The following is a 17,289-nucleotide window of genomic DNA, read 5'->3' on the forward strand; positions in this document are numbered from 1 at the left end:
CATATCAACATCACCTGATTAGTTCATCCTCTAATAACCCAACACCAGTGACATCATTAAAATTTTATCAATCCATAAACTTATGAATTGAGGTATTTTAGTACCAAAAACAAACACAAATCACTTTGTGTCTATATATATATTTTTTCCTAAAACTATACCAACAGTTTCAAAAAGAGAACAGTAAAAAATTATCTTATTCAACTTGCACAATTAAACAATTATCAATTAAGAAAGTCAAGCAAAAATTCAACACCTACTATCTGCCTGAATTACTTCTATATTACTAGATAATTATGCAGTCCCCTCTTACAACTGCAGATATGCAAACATAGCATTTCAGTGATTAGTTCTCCACAAATTAAGCAAAGAGACACCTTGAAATAGGTGGATAATTTGAGCACAGGACATGCAATTGTCTGAAGTAGAAACATGCACTGTAAAAACAAAAGAGAATTACAACCTGAATTAGCAATTACTTCCAATCTCCACTTTGCTTCATTGCACATGACCACTTTTTAACCATTAGGTTTGCTGATGCTTTGGCATTAACCAACCTCATAACACCATTCTAATCATCTCATACGTTCTAATACAACTCTATTTTATTAGTGCATACTAGCTCAAGTAATAAGTGATTTAGGGAAAATTACAGTTGAAATTTGGTTGCAATAATAGAGAAATATTTCATCTTAATCTAGTTCTAAAAATCAATTTATTTCACTAGAAGAAATGCATAATTTTTACTTTGTTCTTACATAGGAATATGTATAAAGGGAATTGACTTACACTGCACGATGAGCTGCACCAACGCTTCCCTGGGCTTCACGTTAAATCCATTGTACTGGCTGGTCTGACATCTGTACATTCCTGTCATTTCCCTTGATACATTCACTATCCTCAGTGTCCCGTCATAACTCTCCATTTGCATTGACCCATCAGGCATTGCGACTTCTTTATCCGCTCTAGACCAAAGGATGATTGGTTTAGGTTTTCCAGTTACTTGACATTGCAGTTCTATTGTGTCTCCTTCTCTGGTGACCAAAGGTGATTTTTCCTGTGGAACAGTCAGATTGGGTGGAACTTGAAATGGGAAAAAGAAAATTTTTCAAGGTTAGTATAAACTGGTAAGGTGTATTCAAACACAGAAAATCATAAGGAAATAATTTCTGCTGATTGAAGAAATATGACAACTCAGAAGACAAAAACTATGGAGACCTTGGGAATAAATGGCACATCTCCCACTCAAAATATTCTGAATTATTTGATAGAACACTCCCAAATGAGGACTTTAAACATTAGCACAATAAATAAGGCATTAAATTGGTAATTGAATGGTTAACATAAGTACAATCTACTCAATGGACTTGTCATTATCAGACATTAACTGGGACTTTGACATCTGCATTTCATGGAAGAATGAACCTGCTTGTTCACTGAGAATAGGCTTCATTTTCACTCCTCTGCTTCCTGTATTGTTATCTCTTACCCAAGGCTGCTGTAAGAAAGGGGTAAGAGACTATGTAGTTGTAGAAGACACAGAAACTGCAAGTATTAGAAAAGGAAAAGAAGAACTCTGATAGAAAATCAGAAGTTCGGGCTCTGGTTTAAAAAATGTTGCCAATGGCGAAAAGTTCAGAGTTTGTTACTTTCCTAGTGGGAATTGAACAATTGACTATAATGCCACACTCTTCTACAATCCACTCTATTTTTCTCTTTTGAACTTCTGATATTTTGGATATGTGAATATGGAATAATTTAACTTTAAATACCTTGAGGTTATTGTATACAGTTAGTCATGATGTCACAATTTCTATATGAATAATATTGAATTACTTAAAATATATATGCACTAATTTAGAATGTCAAAAATAAGAATAACCAGACACATGAATAAATCCTTCTTTCTGATAAACGTCATATGCTCCCTTTTGAGGTAGCATGACATATGGATGAAATGCCAATAGTTTTATTCTCTCTTCTAGCATTAGGTGTTCCAGTGCCCAGATATAAAGACACAAATTATTTTCAAATTTTTTTTTTTTTACTAATGTTTAAATGTTGTTTCTCTTATTATACACAAAGCAAAATAAATTCAAGTCAAAAGTTAGATGAGAATTAATTATTTTGCTATTCAAATATCTTCATGTTCACTTTCTCATATATTACTTTAAGGAGTCATGGTGGTGCAACCATTAAGACCTCTCCTATTAACAAAAAGGTAGACAGTTTGAATCCACTCAGCAGCTCCATGGAGGAAAGAGCTGTTGAACTGCTCCCATAAACATTGTTTGTTGTTGTTAGGTGCCGTTGAGACATCTCTGACTCATAGTGACCCTAGGTACAACAGAACGAAACACTACCCAGTTCTGTGCCAACCTCATGATCCATGCTATATCTGAGCCAATCATTGCAGCCACCATGTCAATGCATCTTGTTGATGGCCTTTCCCTTTTTCATTGATCCTCCTTCTTACCAACCATAATATCCTTCTCCAGGGAATGATCCCTTCTGACAACATGACCAAAGTAGGTGAGACAAAGTTTGGCCAATGTTGCTTCCAAGGAGCATTCCGGATGTACTTCTTCCAGGACAGATTTGTTAGTTCTTTTAGAAGTCCATGGTACACTCAGTATTCTTTGCCAATGCTACAGTTCAAAGGCATCTACTGTTCTTTGGTCTTCCTTATTCATTGGCCAGCTCTCACATGCATATGAGGTGATTAAAAATACTATGGGTTGGGTCAGGTGCACCTTAGTCTTCAAGGAGACAACTTTGCTCTTCAGGACTTGAAAGAGGTCTTTTGCCGCAGATTTGCCCAAAGCAGTAAGTCATCTTATGTCTTGACTGCTTGTCTCGGTGTTGATTGTATAACCAAGTAATATGAAGTCTTTGACAACTTCTATCTTTTCTGCATTAATTGTGATGCTGTTTATTGGTCCAGTTGTAAGGATTTGTGTTTTCTTTATATTGAAATGTTATCCATACTGCAGACTATAGTCATCAATCTTCTCAGTAAGTGCTTCAAGTCATTCTCACTTCCAGCAAGCAAAATTGTGTCACCTGTGTATTGCAGGCTATTAATAAGTCTTCCTCCAAACTTGATGCCATGTTCTTCTTTGGATAATCCAGTTTATCAGATTATTTGCTCAGCATACAAATTGAATAAGTATGGTGAAATGATACAATCCTGAGGCACTGCCTTCTTGATTTTAAACCATGCAGTATCCCCTTGTTCTGTTCAAACAACAGCTGCCTGATCTGTGTACAGGTTCCTCATGAGTACAATTAAATGACCTGGAATTTCCATTCTTCTCAATGTCATCCATAATTTGTTATGATCCACACAATTGAATGCTTTTGCATAGTCAATAAAACATAAGTAAACATCTTTCTGGTATTTGTTGTTTTGAGCCAAGAGCCACCTGACATCAGCAATGATATCCCTCATTCCACATCCTCTTCTGAATCCAGTTTTCATTTCTGCAAGTTCCCTCTCAATGTGCTGCTGCAACCATTTTTGAATTATTTTCAGCAAGATTTTATTGCGTGTGATATTGACATTTTTTGATAATTGCCACATTATGTGGGATCACCTTTGTTTGGAGTGGGTAAAAATATGGATCTTTTCCAGTTAGTTGGCCATGCAGCTGTCTTCCAAATTTCTTGGCATAGCCAAGTGAGTGCCTCTAGTGTGGCATCATTTGTTGAAATATCTAAGTGGGTATTCTGTCAATTCCTGGAGCCTTGTTTTTCACCAATTCCTTCAGTGCAGCCTTGACTTCTTCCTTCAATACCATTGGTTCTTGATCACATATCACCTCCTGAAATGGATGAACATCAACCAATTCTTTTTGGTACAGTGACTCTTTGTATTCCTTCTATCTTCTTTTGATGTTTCCTGCATCATTCAATATTTTGCCCATAGAATCTTTCAATATTGTAACTCGAGGCTTAATTTTTTTCTTCATTTCTTTCAGCTTGAGAAATGTCAAGTGTGTTCTTTCATTTTGGCTTTCTAACTCCAAGTCTTTGCACATTTCATTATAATAATTGGCTTTATCTTCTCGAACTGCTCTTTGAAATCTTCTGTTCAGCTCTCTTATCTTGTCATTTCTTCCACTTGTTTTAGCTATTCTCCATTCACGGGCAAATTTTGCAGTGTCTTTTGACATCCATTTTGGTCTTTTCTTCCTTTCCTGTCATTTTAATGGCCACTTACTTTCTTCATGTATGATGCCATCCCAAAATACCTCTAGTTTTTGGTCATTGATGTTCAATGCATCAAATCTATTCTTTAAATGGTCAATAAATCAGAAGGGACATAATCAAGGTCATATTTTGGTTTCATAGACTTTTTAAAATTGTCTCATATTCAACTTGAACTTGCATATGAGCAGTTGATGGTCTGTTCCACAATCAGTTCCTGGCCTTGTTTTGGCTGAAGACATGGAGCTTCTCCATTGCCTCTTGCTACAGATGTAGTCAAGATTCCTGTGTACTCCAGATAGCCGCTGTTTGTGTTGTTGAAAAAAGGTATTTGCAATGAATCAGTCGTTGGTCTTGCAAAATTTTATCATGCAATCTCCAGTGTTATTTCTGTCATGAAGGCCATATTTTCCAACTACCGGTGATTCTTCTTTGTTTCCAAATTTTGCATTCCATTCATCAGTGATAATCAACACATCTTGATTGCATGTTTGGTCAATTCCAGACTGCAGAAGTTGGTAATTTCCTCATCTTTGGCTTTGGTGTTTCGTGCATAAATTGGAATAATAGTAGTATTATCTGGTCTTCCTTGTAGGTATATGGATATTATCCTATCACTGACATCACTGTATTTAGGATAGATCTTGAAACATTATTTGTGATGGTGAATGCCACACCATTCATCTTCAATTTGTCATTCCTAGTATAGTAAATCACGTGGTTATCTGGTTCAAAATGGCCAAAAGCAGTCCTTTTCTGCTCACTAACGCCTATGATATTGATCTTTATGCATTCTGTTTCAATTTTCCTAGATTCATACTTCGTACATTCCATGTTCTGATTATTAATGGATGTTTGCAGCTGCTTCTTCTTCTCATTTTGAGTTGTGCCACATCAGCAATTGGAGGTCTTGAAAGCTTTACTCCATCCATAGAATTAAGGTGGCTCTACTTGAGGAAGCAGCTCTTTCATCACATTTTTGGGTGCCTTCCGACCTGAGGGCTCATCCTCCATCACTATATCAGAGCATGTTTCAGGGCTGTTCATAAACATTTAGGTGTAGAAATCCTTATGGGCAGTTATATTCTGTCACAGGAGATTTCTATGAGTCTGACTTTACTCAATGGCACTTAACAGCAGCAAAAGTCTCTTATTTAAAGATAAAAGAAAAAGGTAGTTTATAATAAATAGCGTTTTAAAATTCAGAAAACATGAAATGTTAAGCAGTATCCATATATATACTGAATTACCATTAACATAATATATGTTTTACATTTTAAAAACCTAAATGATTAAATGTTTAGTTAAATAATGTGTTCTTGTTTCAAGATGATGATTCAATTCTAAGCAGTAGTTTATGAAAATATGTTTGGAATGAAGAGGAAATATTTATTTACTGTCCATGAAAGAGGAGACAGAATAATAGCAATGATCTTGATATTTTACATTTATTGTGTCTCTCCTAAATAGTAGGCATCATAGGAATTTTGCACTTTTATTTATTACCCTTGATAATTCTATGTATCAAATATCTAATATTACAATCTAATAATGAGAAGTTAAATACTTTGTCTTAGATTATATTACTAATGATAGACACAGAATTGGATTCAATTTATAGCAGTTAGTTAATGTAGTTCCTTGGTGGAGCAAATGGATAAACACTGGACCACTAATCAAAAGTTTGATGGTTCAAACCCTCCCAGATTGTCTCAGATGTCAGACCTAGCAATCTGTTTACAAGAGGTCATAGCCTTAAAAACCTTATGGAGTGGTTCTACTTTGCACACGTGGGATCATCATGAACCAGAACCAATTTGATGGCAATTAACAACATGTCAATGTAGAGACATGGTCTCTGAAACAGACTTCAGTAAACTACTGTGTCTGTAATGAAGAACAAGACTTAAGACTGGACTCTTCCCTTTGTGACCTCTCTGCTCCTATGAACAAATTTGTACTACTCACTTCATGGTCATTGTCTCAGGTGCAATCTAAGAGGGTTGAGGTAAAAATGAGAGGGAGAATATGACACATATTTTGCAAATTATCATATATATGTATATATATGCACACACATGCACACATATATACATACATGCATATACATATACACATACACACACACATATATATATGTTATGGTAGCAGTATATATACATAATAAATTGTCCATACATGTAAAAACTGCTTGTATGATACACCAACCTCAATAAACTCTCAAATTTTGATATATCTATGTAAAATAAATGAAATTAAATTATAAATTCAAATACTACTTAGCAGAATGTGATTAGTTGAAATGTTCCATTCTCATCTCTTCCAAATAGTAGCTTTATGACCTTGATCAAATTCAACCATTCTGATTACCAGTTTCTTCATTTGTGAAACTAAGAATTTGCAGTTGATGAGATTTGAGGTTATATTCTGACTATAGGAATAAATAGTAAATAGCTAATTATAGTAGTGTCAAATGATAGTATTTATTTCCCAACTTAATTAGCTAAATATTTAATGATATCATAGCATTAGGCCATTCTAATAAAAATACATTTTTTCACTGGGGAAAATTGCTGAGTTTGTCATGCTAAATAGTTCAAAAACTGCCTTTGTAAATTTGCTTATGTTATGTTACTCATTTATTTAGATCAAGCATCCCAACATCTTTTTTTTCAAACTTACAGGAATGGAAACTTCAGTTTTAATCTAAGTAAGCCAATCATAGATTTTTCATGAATTGGCTTAGGTTTTGTGAAAAAATATCAAGTCCTAGTTAAAATGCAGTTTAACTTCCACCTCTTCCTTGAGGCTTTCAAAATCTTAAACTCAGAATTAATCCTTTCTCTACCACCTGCTTGGCCGAAAATACGTTATAGCTTCTGAAACTTTTATAGGCTTCTCTCCATGGCTACCATTTAGTTTTCTATACTTTAGAATTCTGTACTCCTTTCACTTGTAACTATTTTATTTCTTTGGGGATCTCATTTGTTTCTATAGAATACTGATTATTTTCTATGTTGATAATACTATTTCTAACATTATCCAAAGGCTCTGGCCTATGCTGCAGTCAATTTCTATATTCCAAGTCTTTCAAGCCCTTAAAATAATGCACTCTTTGTTTCTTGACTTGGTGAATAGTTAATTATTAGCACACTCCATGTCTTGATTAAAACTCATAAAAAAAATTAAAAACCTAGAACCATAGAAATTGACTCATCATTTTCTGTTCTCCATTTCTAGTCAGCCACCACATCCTGTTTTGTTTTTTTTTTAACAGTGTTTATCATGTGTGCCAATTTCTTTTCATGGCTAGAGGCCATTCTTACTAGAAGTTATCATTTTATCTTATTGTGGCAGCTTCCTAAAGGGTTTGTCACCAGTCTAATTTTTCAAAGCCTACTGTGACTCAGTTGTAAGCTTCATCATCATAAACTCAATTCTTTCCATGTCACTATGAAGACTACTGACCTCACCAAAACTGCTCAACATAATACTTCTGCAATAAAAATTAATATTCAAAATAATTTATTTGATTTGTTAAATAAATTATAGCACAAGATAAACAGGATTTTATAAGATAAAATATGACATAGCCTTTTAAAATAATGATCCAATCAATCTACATTTACTGATAATAGTATTTATATTATTAACACAGAAAACATGTTAGTTAGAATATGGATAGTTGTAACCACTATTATTGAGTAAAATATTACTGAGCAGTATGAAAAGTGACATCTCATTTTTCTATTAAAATGGCATATGACAATCATAGATAACAAGGAGCTTCATGATAAGAGGAATATATGTGCTTCATCTTTATATTGTCAGCATCCAGTATTCTACCCAGAACATAATAGCAACTCAGTAAAACTTTTTTACACTGAATTACAAATTAAAACAACTTGGGTGTTGGGCAATGATTTAGGAAAGAGAAAGAGATCTATAATAGGGAAAATTTAGGGACGAGAAAGCCTAGAAGGAACTGTACCAAAATATTACTACCAGTGGTTCTCTGTGAGTATGGGATTGTTCATAAGTTTTATTTTCTTTCTATAGTTTCCACTTTTATATAATATGTGCATTGCAAGTTAGCATATTAAAGTCCCCAATAACTCCAGAGAAACTTAAAATATTAATTCAATCTATTTTACAAAATTCAATTGATGAAAACTTTTCACTTTTTAGTAACACAAATATATCACCTTGGATATGGTGCTCTGGACAGCATAGTCTAAGGAATGCTCCCCTAGTGTTGCTGACTTCAGTAACACTCATTTACTTGCAGTTTCACCAACTCTGGTGAACCTCAGTGCCTTTGAACAAACTACTCTTTCCTCTGTTCCAAATTAGCCCTTGTTATCTTCTCGCACTCCCCCATGCACACAAATACCTGCCCCATCCGTAGAGTCAGTTCAAATGTGACTACTTGTGAGACAACATTGCTAATTCCCAGGCTGAGTTGATTAATCCTTTTTCTTGATGACATATCCCATTGTTTACCCATTAATTGTACTTACCGCTTCTCCATGTTTATCCTGCTAACCAGACACTCAGATTCTTGAGGGTACAGACTGTCAATATTCATTTCTCTATCGCTATAGTCTAGTACAAGGAGCCCTGGTGATACAGCCATTAAGCACTTGGCTGCTGACTGAAAGATCAGTGGTTTAAATCCACCAGCCACTCCACAGGAGAAAGATATAGCAGTTTCTTTCCAAAAAGATTGTAGCCTTGGAAACTCTATGAGGCAGTTTTACTCTTGTCCTAAAGGGTTGCTTTCAGTCAGAATTGACTCAATGACAATGGGCTTTTGGTTTTCTAGGCTAGTGCACTACTTGGGACAGAGCAGGAAGCTGTGAAATAATAGAGGAAGGAAGGAAAATAATGGCTATGATATAATGGGTAATCGAAATAAATATAATAGATGCAAATCATACAAATTTTAGAACACATGGTAAATATATATTTAATTACAGAAAATTTACAGTTCTTAGCTCATACAAGTAGCAGTATCTTCTGGAAACTATACTCATTAAGCTAGTATAGATTTCAGACACAGTAGATACAGAGATATGTGTGGCTGTTTGAGTTAACAAAGTCAAGAAAGTACTTCTTCAGTATTCCTTTTCTTTCTCTTTCATTTAAATATTTGGATATATAGTTGTGAATTTGAAAAAAAAAAAAAAAGAACAGTACAAAAGAAAGGAAAGAAACAATTTGAGGACCTGCCATTGTAGCGTAGTGCCTAAGGCACTTGACTGCTAACCAGAAGGCTGGTGGTTCAAACCTACCAGCCACTCCTCAGAAGGAAGATGGGGCAATCTACTTCCCTAGTGATACTACCTCGGAAACCCAAGGAGGGGTGTCGCTATGAGTCTGGCCGACTCCATGGCACATAACAACAACAACATGATGGGTTTTACAAAAACAAACTTTTTTCCTTAAAATGTCAAGTATCACAATGAAAATGTTAATAAATTAAGCAGAAAAATATGAAATGTCTGTACCTTGTGACATCCACATAATGGACTTGCAAGGAAAAAAAAAAAAGGTTTTCCCAATAAAAACACAAAGACACATCCGCTGACATACAATGTCTACACTGGCCTAACTGATTTCTCTAGTCTGAAATGCTACTAAAGGAGATGCTATAATCAGAACAACTTGAAAAAGATAGTGTGACACAAAAGTTTCTCATTCCAAAAGCAAATAGATAAACAACTTGGACAAATTTGTTTTCTGTCAGCTCTTCTATTGTATCAGAGATTGTAAAATCAAACAAGTATAGAAAATGAAAAAGGTTTCATACCTCCACTGGGAGAGAAGCTGAGAAAATTTAATCTCTATTAACTTTTCCTTCAAACCAAAAAAACCAAACTCACTGCAGCCAGGGCAGATCCAACTCACAGCGATATCTCCTTGGGTTTCCCAGGGAGTATCACTGTGGAAGTAGATTGCCCCATCTTCCTTCCCAGGAGTGGATGGTGGGTTTGAACCGCCAGCTTTCTGGTTAGCATTCAAATGCCTTAGGCAATATTTTCCTTACTCTAAACAGTAAAGAAGAAGGTTAATTCATTTAATCATGTGGAAAAATGCCATGCTGTCTGAAATAAAGGTATTAAAATATGCTTATTATGGTATTAATACTTTGGAATATATACATATTCATGGTATTATTTTTTAACAATAAATATTGAGATAAAATGTATTTCTTTCCATTTAACAATTAATAATAAATTAAGTAATAAGCCACTCCTCAGAAGGAAGGTTGGGCAATCTACTTCCATAGTGATACTGCCTCTGCAACCCAAGGAGGGATCACTGTGAGTTGGGGCCAACTCAACGGCACATAACAACAACAACAGCAAGTAATAAGTATAATTATCTCTAGAAGGATGACCAAATTCATATTTTTGTGAATCTCAAAGTAAATATGACACTAATTACACTATACTTCAGCTTTTTGGGAAAATGGTATACAGCAGATATATATGTTCCGATGTATAACATAGAATCTGTATTTAAGACTGCAAATAAATTGTGTGTTCATGAAAGGGACCTTGAGAGGCCAGAATTCAAGAACTTTGAGGCTGACCAGATGCACGTAAATAAAGGTTAAAAAAAAAAAAGAGAGAGAGAGACTTACGTAATTAGTGAATTTGTAGACATAAGTAATAAAAATGAACCAAATCTACAAATCTATTGTGTTTGTATTTTCTTAACCTTAAAAAACAATAGGTGAATTAAAATTTATTTTTGCTATATACTTGATCTGAGTTTCAGTATTGGTGATCTATTGATTGACTATTTAAGGTACACAACACCCCTATATCAGAATACATATCTTTAAAGGAAAACCATTCAATTGCACTTGTGTGCTCTCAGTATCCACATCAGCGATTCTCAATCATATCTTTACTAACACATTATTCACATTCATGAGGCATATCCATGGAATATACTAAGATTCTGAGATTTTAAGAAATAACAAAATAATTTTACATGGAAGCAAAGAATGAAATAATCTGTGACCACACATCACTAATGACATATCATAGTGGATTTAAGCTTAAGTAAGATAGGCCATGGAGTAAGTGATATTGTCAGCATGCTTGTTATGACACCACCATTTCTCTTCTCTCAAAAAAGTATATTCAATGTAAGCAAAAAGATATTATTGTAATCCATATTTTAAAAACCTCCATAAACTATTATTAGCAATATTCTAATTACCACACATTTCACAGCTGATTTGAATAGACCACTAAAATTGAGAATAATTACCTTAGTACTCAAAACTTATAAGAATGTGATGCTTTGTAATCATTGGAAAATATCCATATAATGATACAAAGCAAATTCAAGAACTTCTTTCAATTTACAAATAATTCCAATTCAGATTCCAAGAATACTTTTTAAAACTCTTCTACTTGACCTATTTTCAGTATAATGAATAATTATGTGTCAACTGAAAAAAAAAAGTTTAGTAAGGTATGCTTGAAAGTTGTACATGATAACAAAATAAATGAAACACGCTGACAATTTCTAATAGACCTGCTGGTGTTTGCTTCATTTTGGAGACCAGAGTTGGTAATCTACAATGTTTGATGAAAGAAGCAACACTATAGCTCATTCTTCATTAAAGGAATAAGAATCACTATCAGATACTTATTGGAAGCACTTCCTGTTTCGTAAAAACAGAAAGAGTTGTTGTATACTGCATTTAGAATTTATTTGTAGTTGTTTTTAAATTAAGAAGAACTTCCACGAAGCATAGATAAATTATGATATAATGCATGGCTGTACCTTTATCTGGATTATCATCTTTCTTATAAATGAATTAGTAAGATATAATTGACTATCTTTTTTCTCCTAAAAAAAAAAAAAAATCCTACCACTTCTTACTCTTAAAAACCATGTCACTCTACTACTCAAATATTTTCAAGGAGGTCTCATTTTCCAGAAATAGATTGTCTAAATCTCATCACCTGTTTCCCAAATTATCTGTCAAAACTTATTGAGTCACAATGCTTCTATGAAAAGTTTTTTATTCAATTTAGGCTGGTCTTTTGGGTTGTTTAACACATTTGGAGTGTTCCCAACTCCTTGAAATTCCCTCTTTCCCACCAAGATTGACAGTCCATTCGATGATTTCCCATTCTTTAAGGATCCATTTAAGTTTCCTGTTGTCTTAAGTCTTCCCTGACTCTATCATATATTTATCTTCCCTGAATTACAGCATGTCCAATTCATTCTCTATATGTCTTTACAAAATATCCATTCTCTTATCGATGTAGCTACAAGAGTCTGAGGTCAGTACCAGGTTTTCCATCTCCTAAGTATCTCCCACATTGTGTGACATTTTAAAATATTTTAGAAGTGCTTAATAAATTCTTGATTGATTCATGGAGCACCAATCAAGGTTACTAAGTAACTAAAGTAACACAACTATTGTGAATAATCATCTCTTTATTATCTAAAAGCTTAAGTGTGCAGTGTGATCATTTCAAAATCATTTTCATACCTGAATGCTTTTCTTTTTTTAAATAAAAATACATTAAAAAAATGAGTAAGTTTTTGTAATGTTAGCATTTCTACCAGGTTTTGATTTGGTCACAGTAACGATACAGGGAGGTTACCATAATTTACTGAAATATTGGAAGCATTTGTCAATACTGAGTGATTTGTCCATGTTATGACTTTCCTCCATTAGCAGTAAAGTGTAGTGGCTGTACAAAAGAATATCCATATGGAACCATAGCTCAAGACTTGTACTACTTACAGTCTTGTGGGTAAATCATATATGAAAAAGGCACTTATTTATAAATTTGTCCTCACAGCAGATGGCAAGCCTACTGTTTTTGTCCATGATATGAATAAACACAAATGCATCTCTTACCTGGGAATAATAATAATAAAAAAAAAACAAACCTCTTTTTCCCCACTAATTCAAACTTATAAGTACCTCACTCATACTAAATCCAGAGATGCTAATCACACATGATTGACAGTGTTTTAAAACCCAGTAATAAAGCAGAAAGAAAATACATATTAAAAACAAGCATGATATTAAAATATCATGGCATTTGCATTTGGAAATTCTAAGGAGAATTGATGCTTTTTATGAAAGAGTTGAGAAAAATGTTATTAGAATGGTATTCTCAGTTATTTGAAAATATATGGGGTAAGGCAGGATCCTGCAGAATAGCAACTCTGAAGGGTTTGATATTGGAGGATGGAGGACATTTAGTGCCATTCAGTCACGCAAACAGGTTTGGCAGGCAATAGTTGTGGCTGTTCCAACTCCCCTCTCCCAGCAGGTGTTGCTATGGCACAAGAATAATCTCTAAGGGATTCAACAAAACACAAAGTGTAAGATGAAAGAACAAAATAGAAAATCATTCTCTGTGTAGCATTCATATTTTCCTTGCTACACAAACTACAAGACCAGATGCAATAAATATAGGTTCTGTTTTTGCTCCCTCATGAATAGATAGATGGATGAATGGAACCTTAGGTTCTGGATGCTTAGGAACTATTTGGCGAAATTTTCAGGTGTTTTGAATTGTTATAATCTTCACATAATCTAGCTTCCTAACTTGAGTTTATACTTTTCAGAATCATTACAAACAAATCTCTGTTAACAGGAGAATTTTCTATTGATCTCTTTGGAATAAAATATCATTTTTTTCTTAAACTTTTATTTCCTGATTTATTGTACAATTCTCTTGTACTGAAATACCAGAAATGATGGTCACTAATTAGATCTGTAAAGTCTCATATGAAGAAAGTTCACTTTTTCTGAAACATGTAAATAAACAAACAAGAGCAAGATATTTTCACTTGCCAGTAATTCAAATTATCTTAAAATGTTAGCAAGCAGAAATATGGACTAGGCTGACAATGATGAATGAAATATAGACTCTGGAAAAGAAGTATTTGCTGTTTTTTAATAAGGTGGAAGACATTATAAAACTCAAATCATCAGATAAGGTGTTAAGATATTGAATTACTAAGATATGATTAGGTCATTTGATTAAGAGATATTAAATCTATAAATTCTTTTGGGATTAGAGGTTTAGTTAACTTTACTCTGTGAATAAAATTCCATTTTCATTTTGGTACTTTTTAAAATACATAACGCAGAGTAAAGCATACAAGTGTACTGGAGTTTCTGAATAGTGCAAAGAATTAACATGCTTGGCTACTGTTGTAGTTAAGTTGTGTGTCAACTTGGCTAGGCCTGGTTTTGAGTGGCTGGGCAAATGGATGTGGTTATTTCCTGTAATAAGACTGGTAATCAACTCCATGGTAGAATCTACTGTGAGCAGCTGAGTAGCTGCTGTAGGGATGTGGTCTGCTCCCAGTATATAAGAAGATACTTTGAGAAAGGTCTGGAGCTTTTGGCATGCTTGGGCCCTGCATTTGGCTGAATCTTCATCTCAACGCGTGCCATGTTGTCTGCCCACCTTGGGACTGTTAATGGACTTGAATTTGTGGCCTGCTATGTTGTTTGATAATCTTGGGGCTGTGCCATTAAAGTTGTGGACCTGAGGTTTCTCAGCTTCAGCAACCAGCAGCTGCCTAAGAGATGCCTCCAGCTCCAGTGGGCCAGGAACAAGAGGCAGAGCTGAAACCCAAGGTTGAGGGGCCTTCACCCAGTTCCTCGAGCTGGCACTATGGACTTTGACTTCTAGCCTCCAAAACTATAAGAGAATAAGTCCCTGTTTGTTATAACCATTCACTTGTGGTATTTTTCTGTTAGAGCAGCACTAGATGATCAAAACAGCTGCTGACTAAAAGGTTCAAGTTCACCTAGAGGCATGTCAGAAGAAAGGCCTAGTGATCCACTTCTGGAAAATCAGCTATTGAAAACCCTATGGAGCACAAGTCTATTTTCACACACACGGGTCACCTTGAGTCAAAATTAATTCAACATGCGGTATACTATACCTTAGTTAATTACAAACACTCTGGGAGTAACAGAAGCAGTGCTTCATTTATGAAAATATGTACCTTATGTTACAGCTAATACTAATTCATTTTAATACATATTTGATCCACTTTAGTAGGCAAATGTGCATGGCACTGGATAAAAAGAGGTAAATTATTTAGACCATTCACTGTCTTTAAGAATTACACTATGCATTAGTGGCTAAAGCACTTGACTGCTAACCAGAAGGCTGGCGGTTCAAACCCACCAGCCACTCCTCGGAAGGAAGGTTGGGCAATCCTACTTCCGTAGTGATACTGCCTCGAAAACCCAAGGAGGGGTCACTATGAGTCGCGGCTGACTCGACGGCAAATAACAACAACAACATGCATTATGGATACTCTTAAATCAAAATAAGAGTGTCATCTAGACTATAAAGTACTTTGACTTGTGAGTATACTTATTAAAATCAAGGCTGACCTCTGGCTGCCTAGATTAAGATCCTTGACCTACCAGCCACTAGCAAGGTGATCTTGGGAAAGTTATTTTTTTGTGTCTTAATTTAAATAATGGCACCCTAGTGACACAGTGGTTAAAATACCAGGCTAGCAGTTTGAATGCACCATAGCTCCTTGGGAGAAATGTGGCTGTCTGCTTCCATAAAGATTTATAGCTTTGGAAACCCTCTGGGGTAGTGTTACTCTATCCTATAGGGTCCCTATGAGTCAGAATAGTCAGTGACAACAGCACATTTGATTTTTTGCCTTAGGTTTAGTTTAAATAAAGTGAACACAATAGTATCTACATCACAATTTTTTTTCTGTTTATTTTTTTGTTGGGTTAAACAGTATAATAAGCATATAATCTTTAACACAAGGTGTGGTATATAGTAAATGCTCAATATATATTAGCTACTATGCTTTTATGGAACCATGGCAGTGCACTGGTTAAATGCTTGGCTTCTAACCAAAAAGTCAGTGGTCCAACCCACTGGCTTTCATAGACATTATAGCCTAGCAAACCCAGTGCAGTTCTATTCTGTTCTGTAAGGTCACTATGAATCAGAATTGACTAAATAGCAATGAGTTTAATTTGAGTTTTGGTATTATGCTTTCTTAACACAATCCTTTATTTGTGTGATATCAATGACTGTATTGTATTGTTATGCATCTGTTTATATATTGAGGTCATACATTAATGTCACAAGTATGTTTCAAAATACACAGGGATATTTTGTTGCTGTTGTTGTTATGTGCCGTCGAGTCAGCCCTGACTCATAGCGACCCCTCCTTGGATTTCCGAGGCAGTATCACTATGGAAGTAGGATTGCCCAACCTTCCTTCCGAGGAATGGTTGATGGGTTTGAACCGCCAGCCATCTGGTGAGCAGTCAAATGCCTTGCCACTATGCTACCAGAGCTCCCTCTAGGGTCAAGCAAATGTATTATGTACTAAATAAACTTCATTACCTTTGTTAGTTATCTGAGAGATACATATTAATTTCAGTTGATGATTTTATTTGAAGAACATTTTGGAAAGGGAAAAATGGAATGAACTTTCCTAATCTGAATAGTCAGTGTTATCCCTCAAAGCCATTCCAGGAAAGAAGGTTGAATTTATCTAACATTAGGCATATAAATTTGACCCATATGCTTGCTATTAAAAAAAAAGAAAGAGGAGAAAAAAAAAAAAAAAAAAAAACACTTATTGCTGTCAAATAGGTTCCTACTCATAGCGACCTTCAGGAAAAAGTAGAACTGTCCCATAGTAGATGTCATTCATAAAGAAATCAAAAGAACATTTAAAAAGACAGAAGAGAGAGAAAAAAACAAAATTAATGTTAGAAGAAATTCTGCAACTTGCTGCTGAGTGTAGAGTAGCTAAAATGGAAAAAATGATGAAGTAAAAGAATAGAACAGAAGATTTAAAATGGCAGCTTGAAAAAACAAAGTATAGTCATCTTTCTTATCCAGGGGAGATTGACTCCCAAGACTCCTGGCTGATAACAAAATATATGCATGCTCAAGTATCTTGTATAAAATGGCATAACATTTGCATATAACCCATGCATTTTCCCCTATATACTTTCTTTTTTTCTTTTTTCTTTCTTTCTTTCTTTATTTTTGGTGAATTTTGGTGATCATG

General features: G+C 34.6%; 1 protein-coding gene across 1 annotated transcript in view; it reads right to left on the minus strand.

Moving 5' to 3' along the window:
* MDGA2 (MAM domain containing glycosylphosphatidylinositol anchor 2) overlaps window positions 1-17,289 on the minus strand; it is a 1,222,586-nt gene that overhangs the window by 326,983 nt on the left and 878,314 nt on the right. The window contains 1 exon segment of the mRNA XM_007943667.2: window positions 790-1,083. Within this exon segment, the coding sequence (XP_007941858.2) occupies window positions 790-1,083 (294 nt within the window).

This window comes from Orycteropus afer, unplaced genomic scaffold, assembly GCF_000298275.1.
Source record: "Orycteropus afer afer isolate SDZICR_OR568_19922 unplaced genomic scaffold, OryAfe1.0 scaffold00111, whole genome shotgun sequence".
NCBI lineage: Eukaryota > Metazoa > Chordata > Mammalia > Tubulidentata > Orycteropodidae > Orycteropus > Orycteropus afer.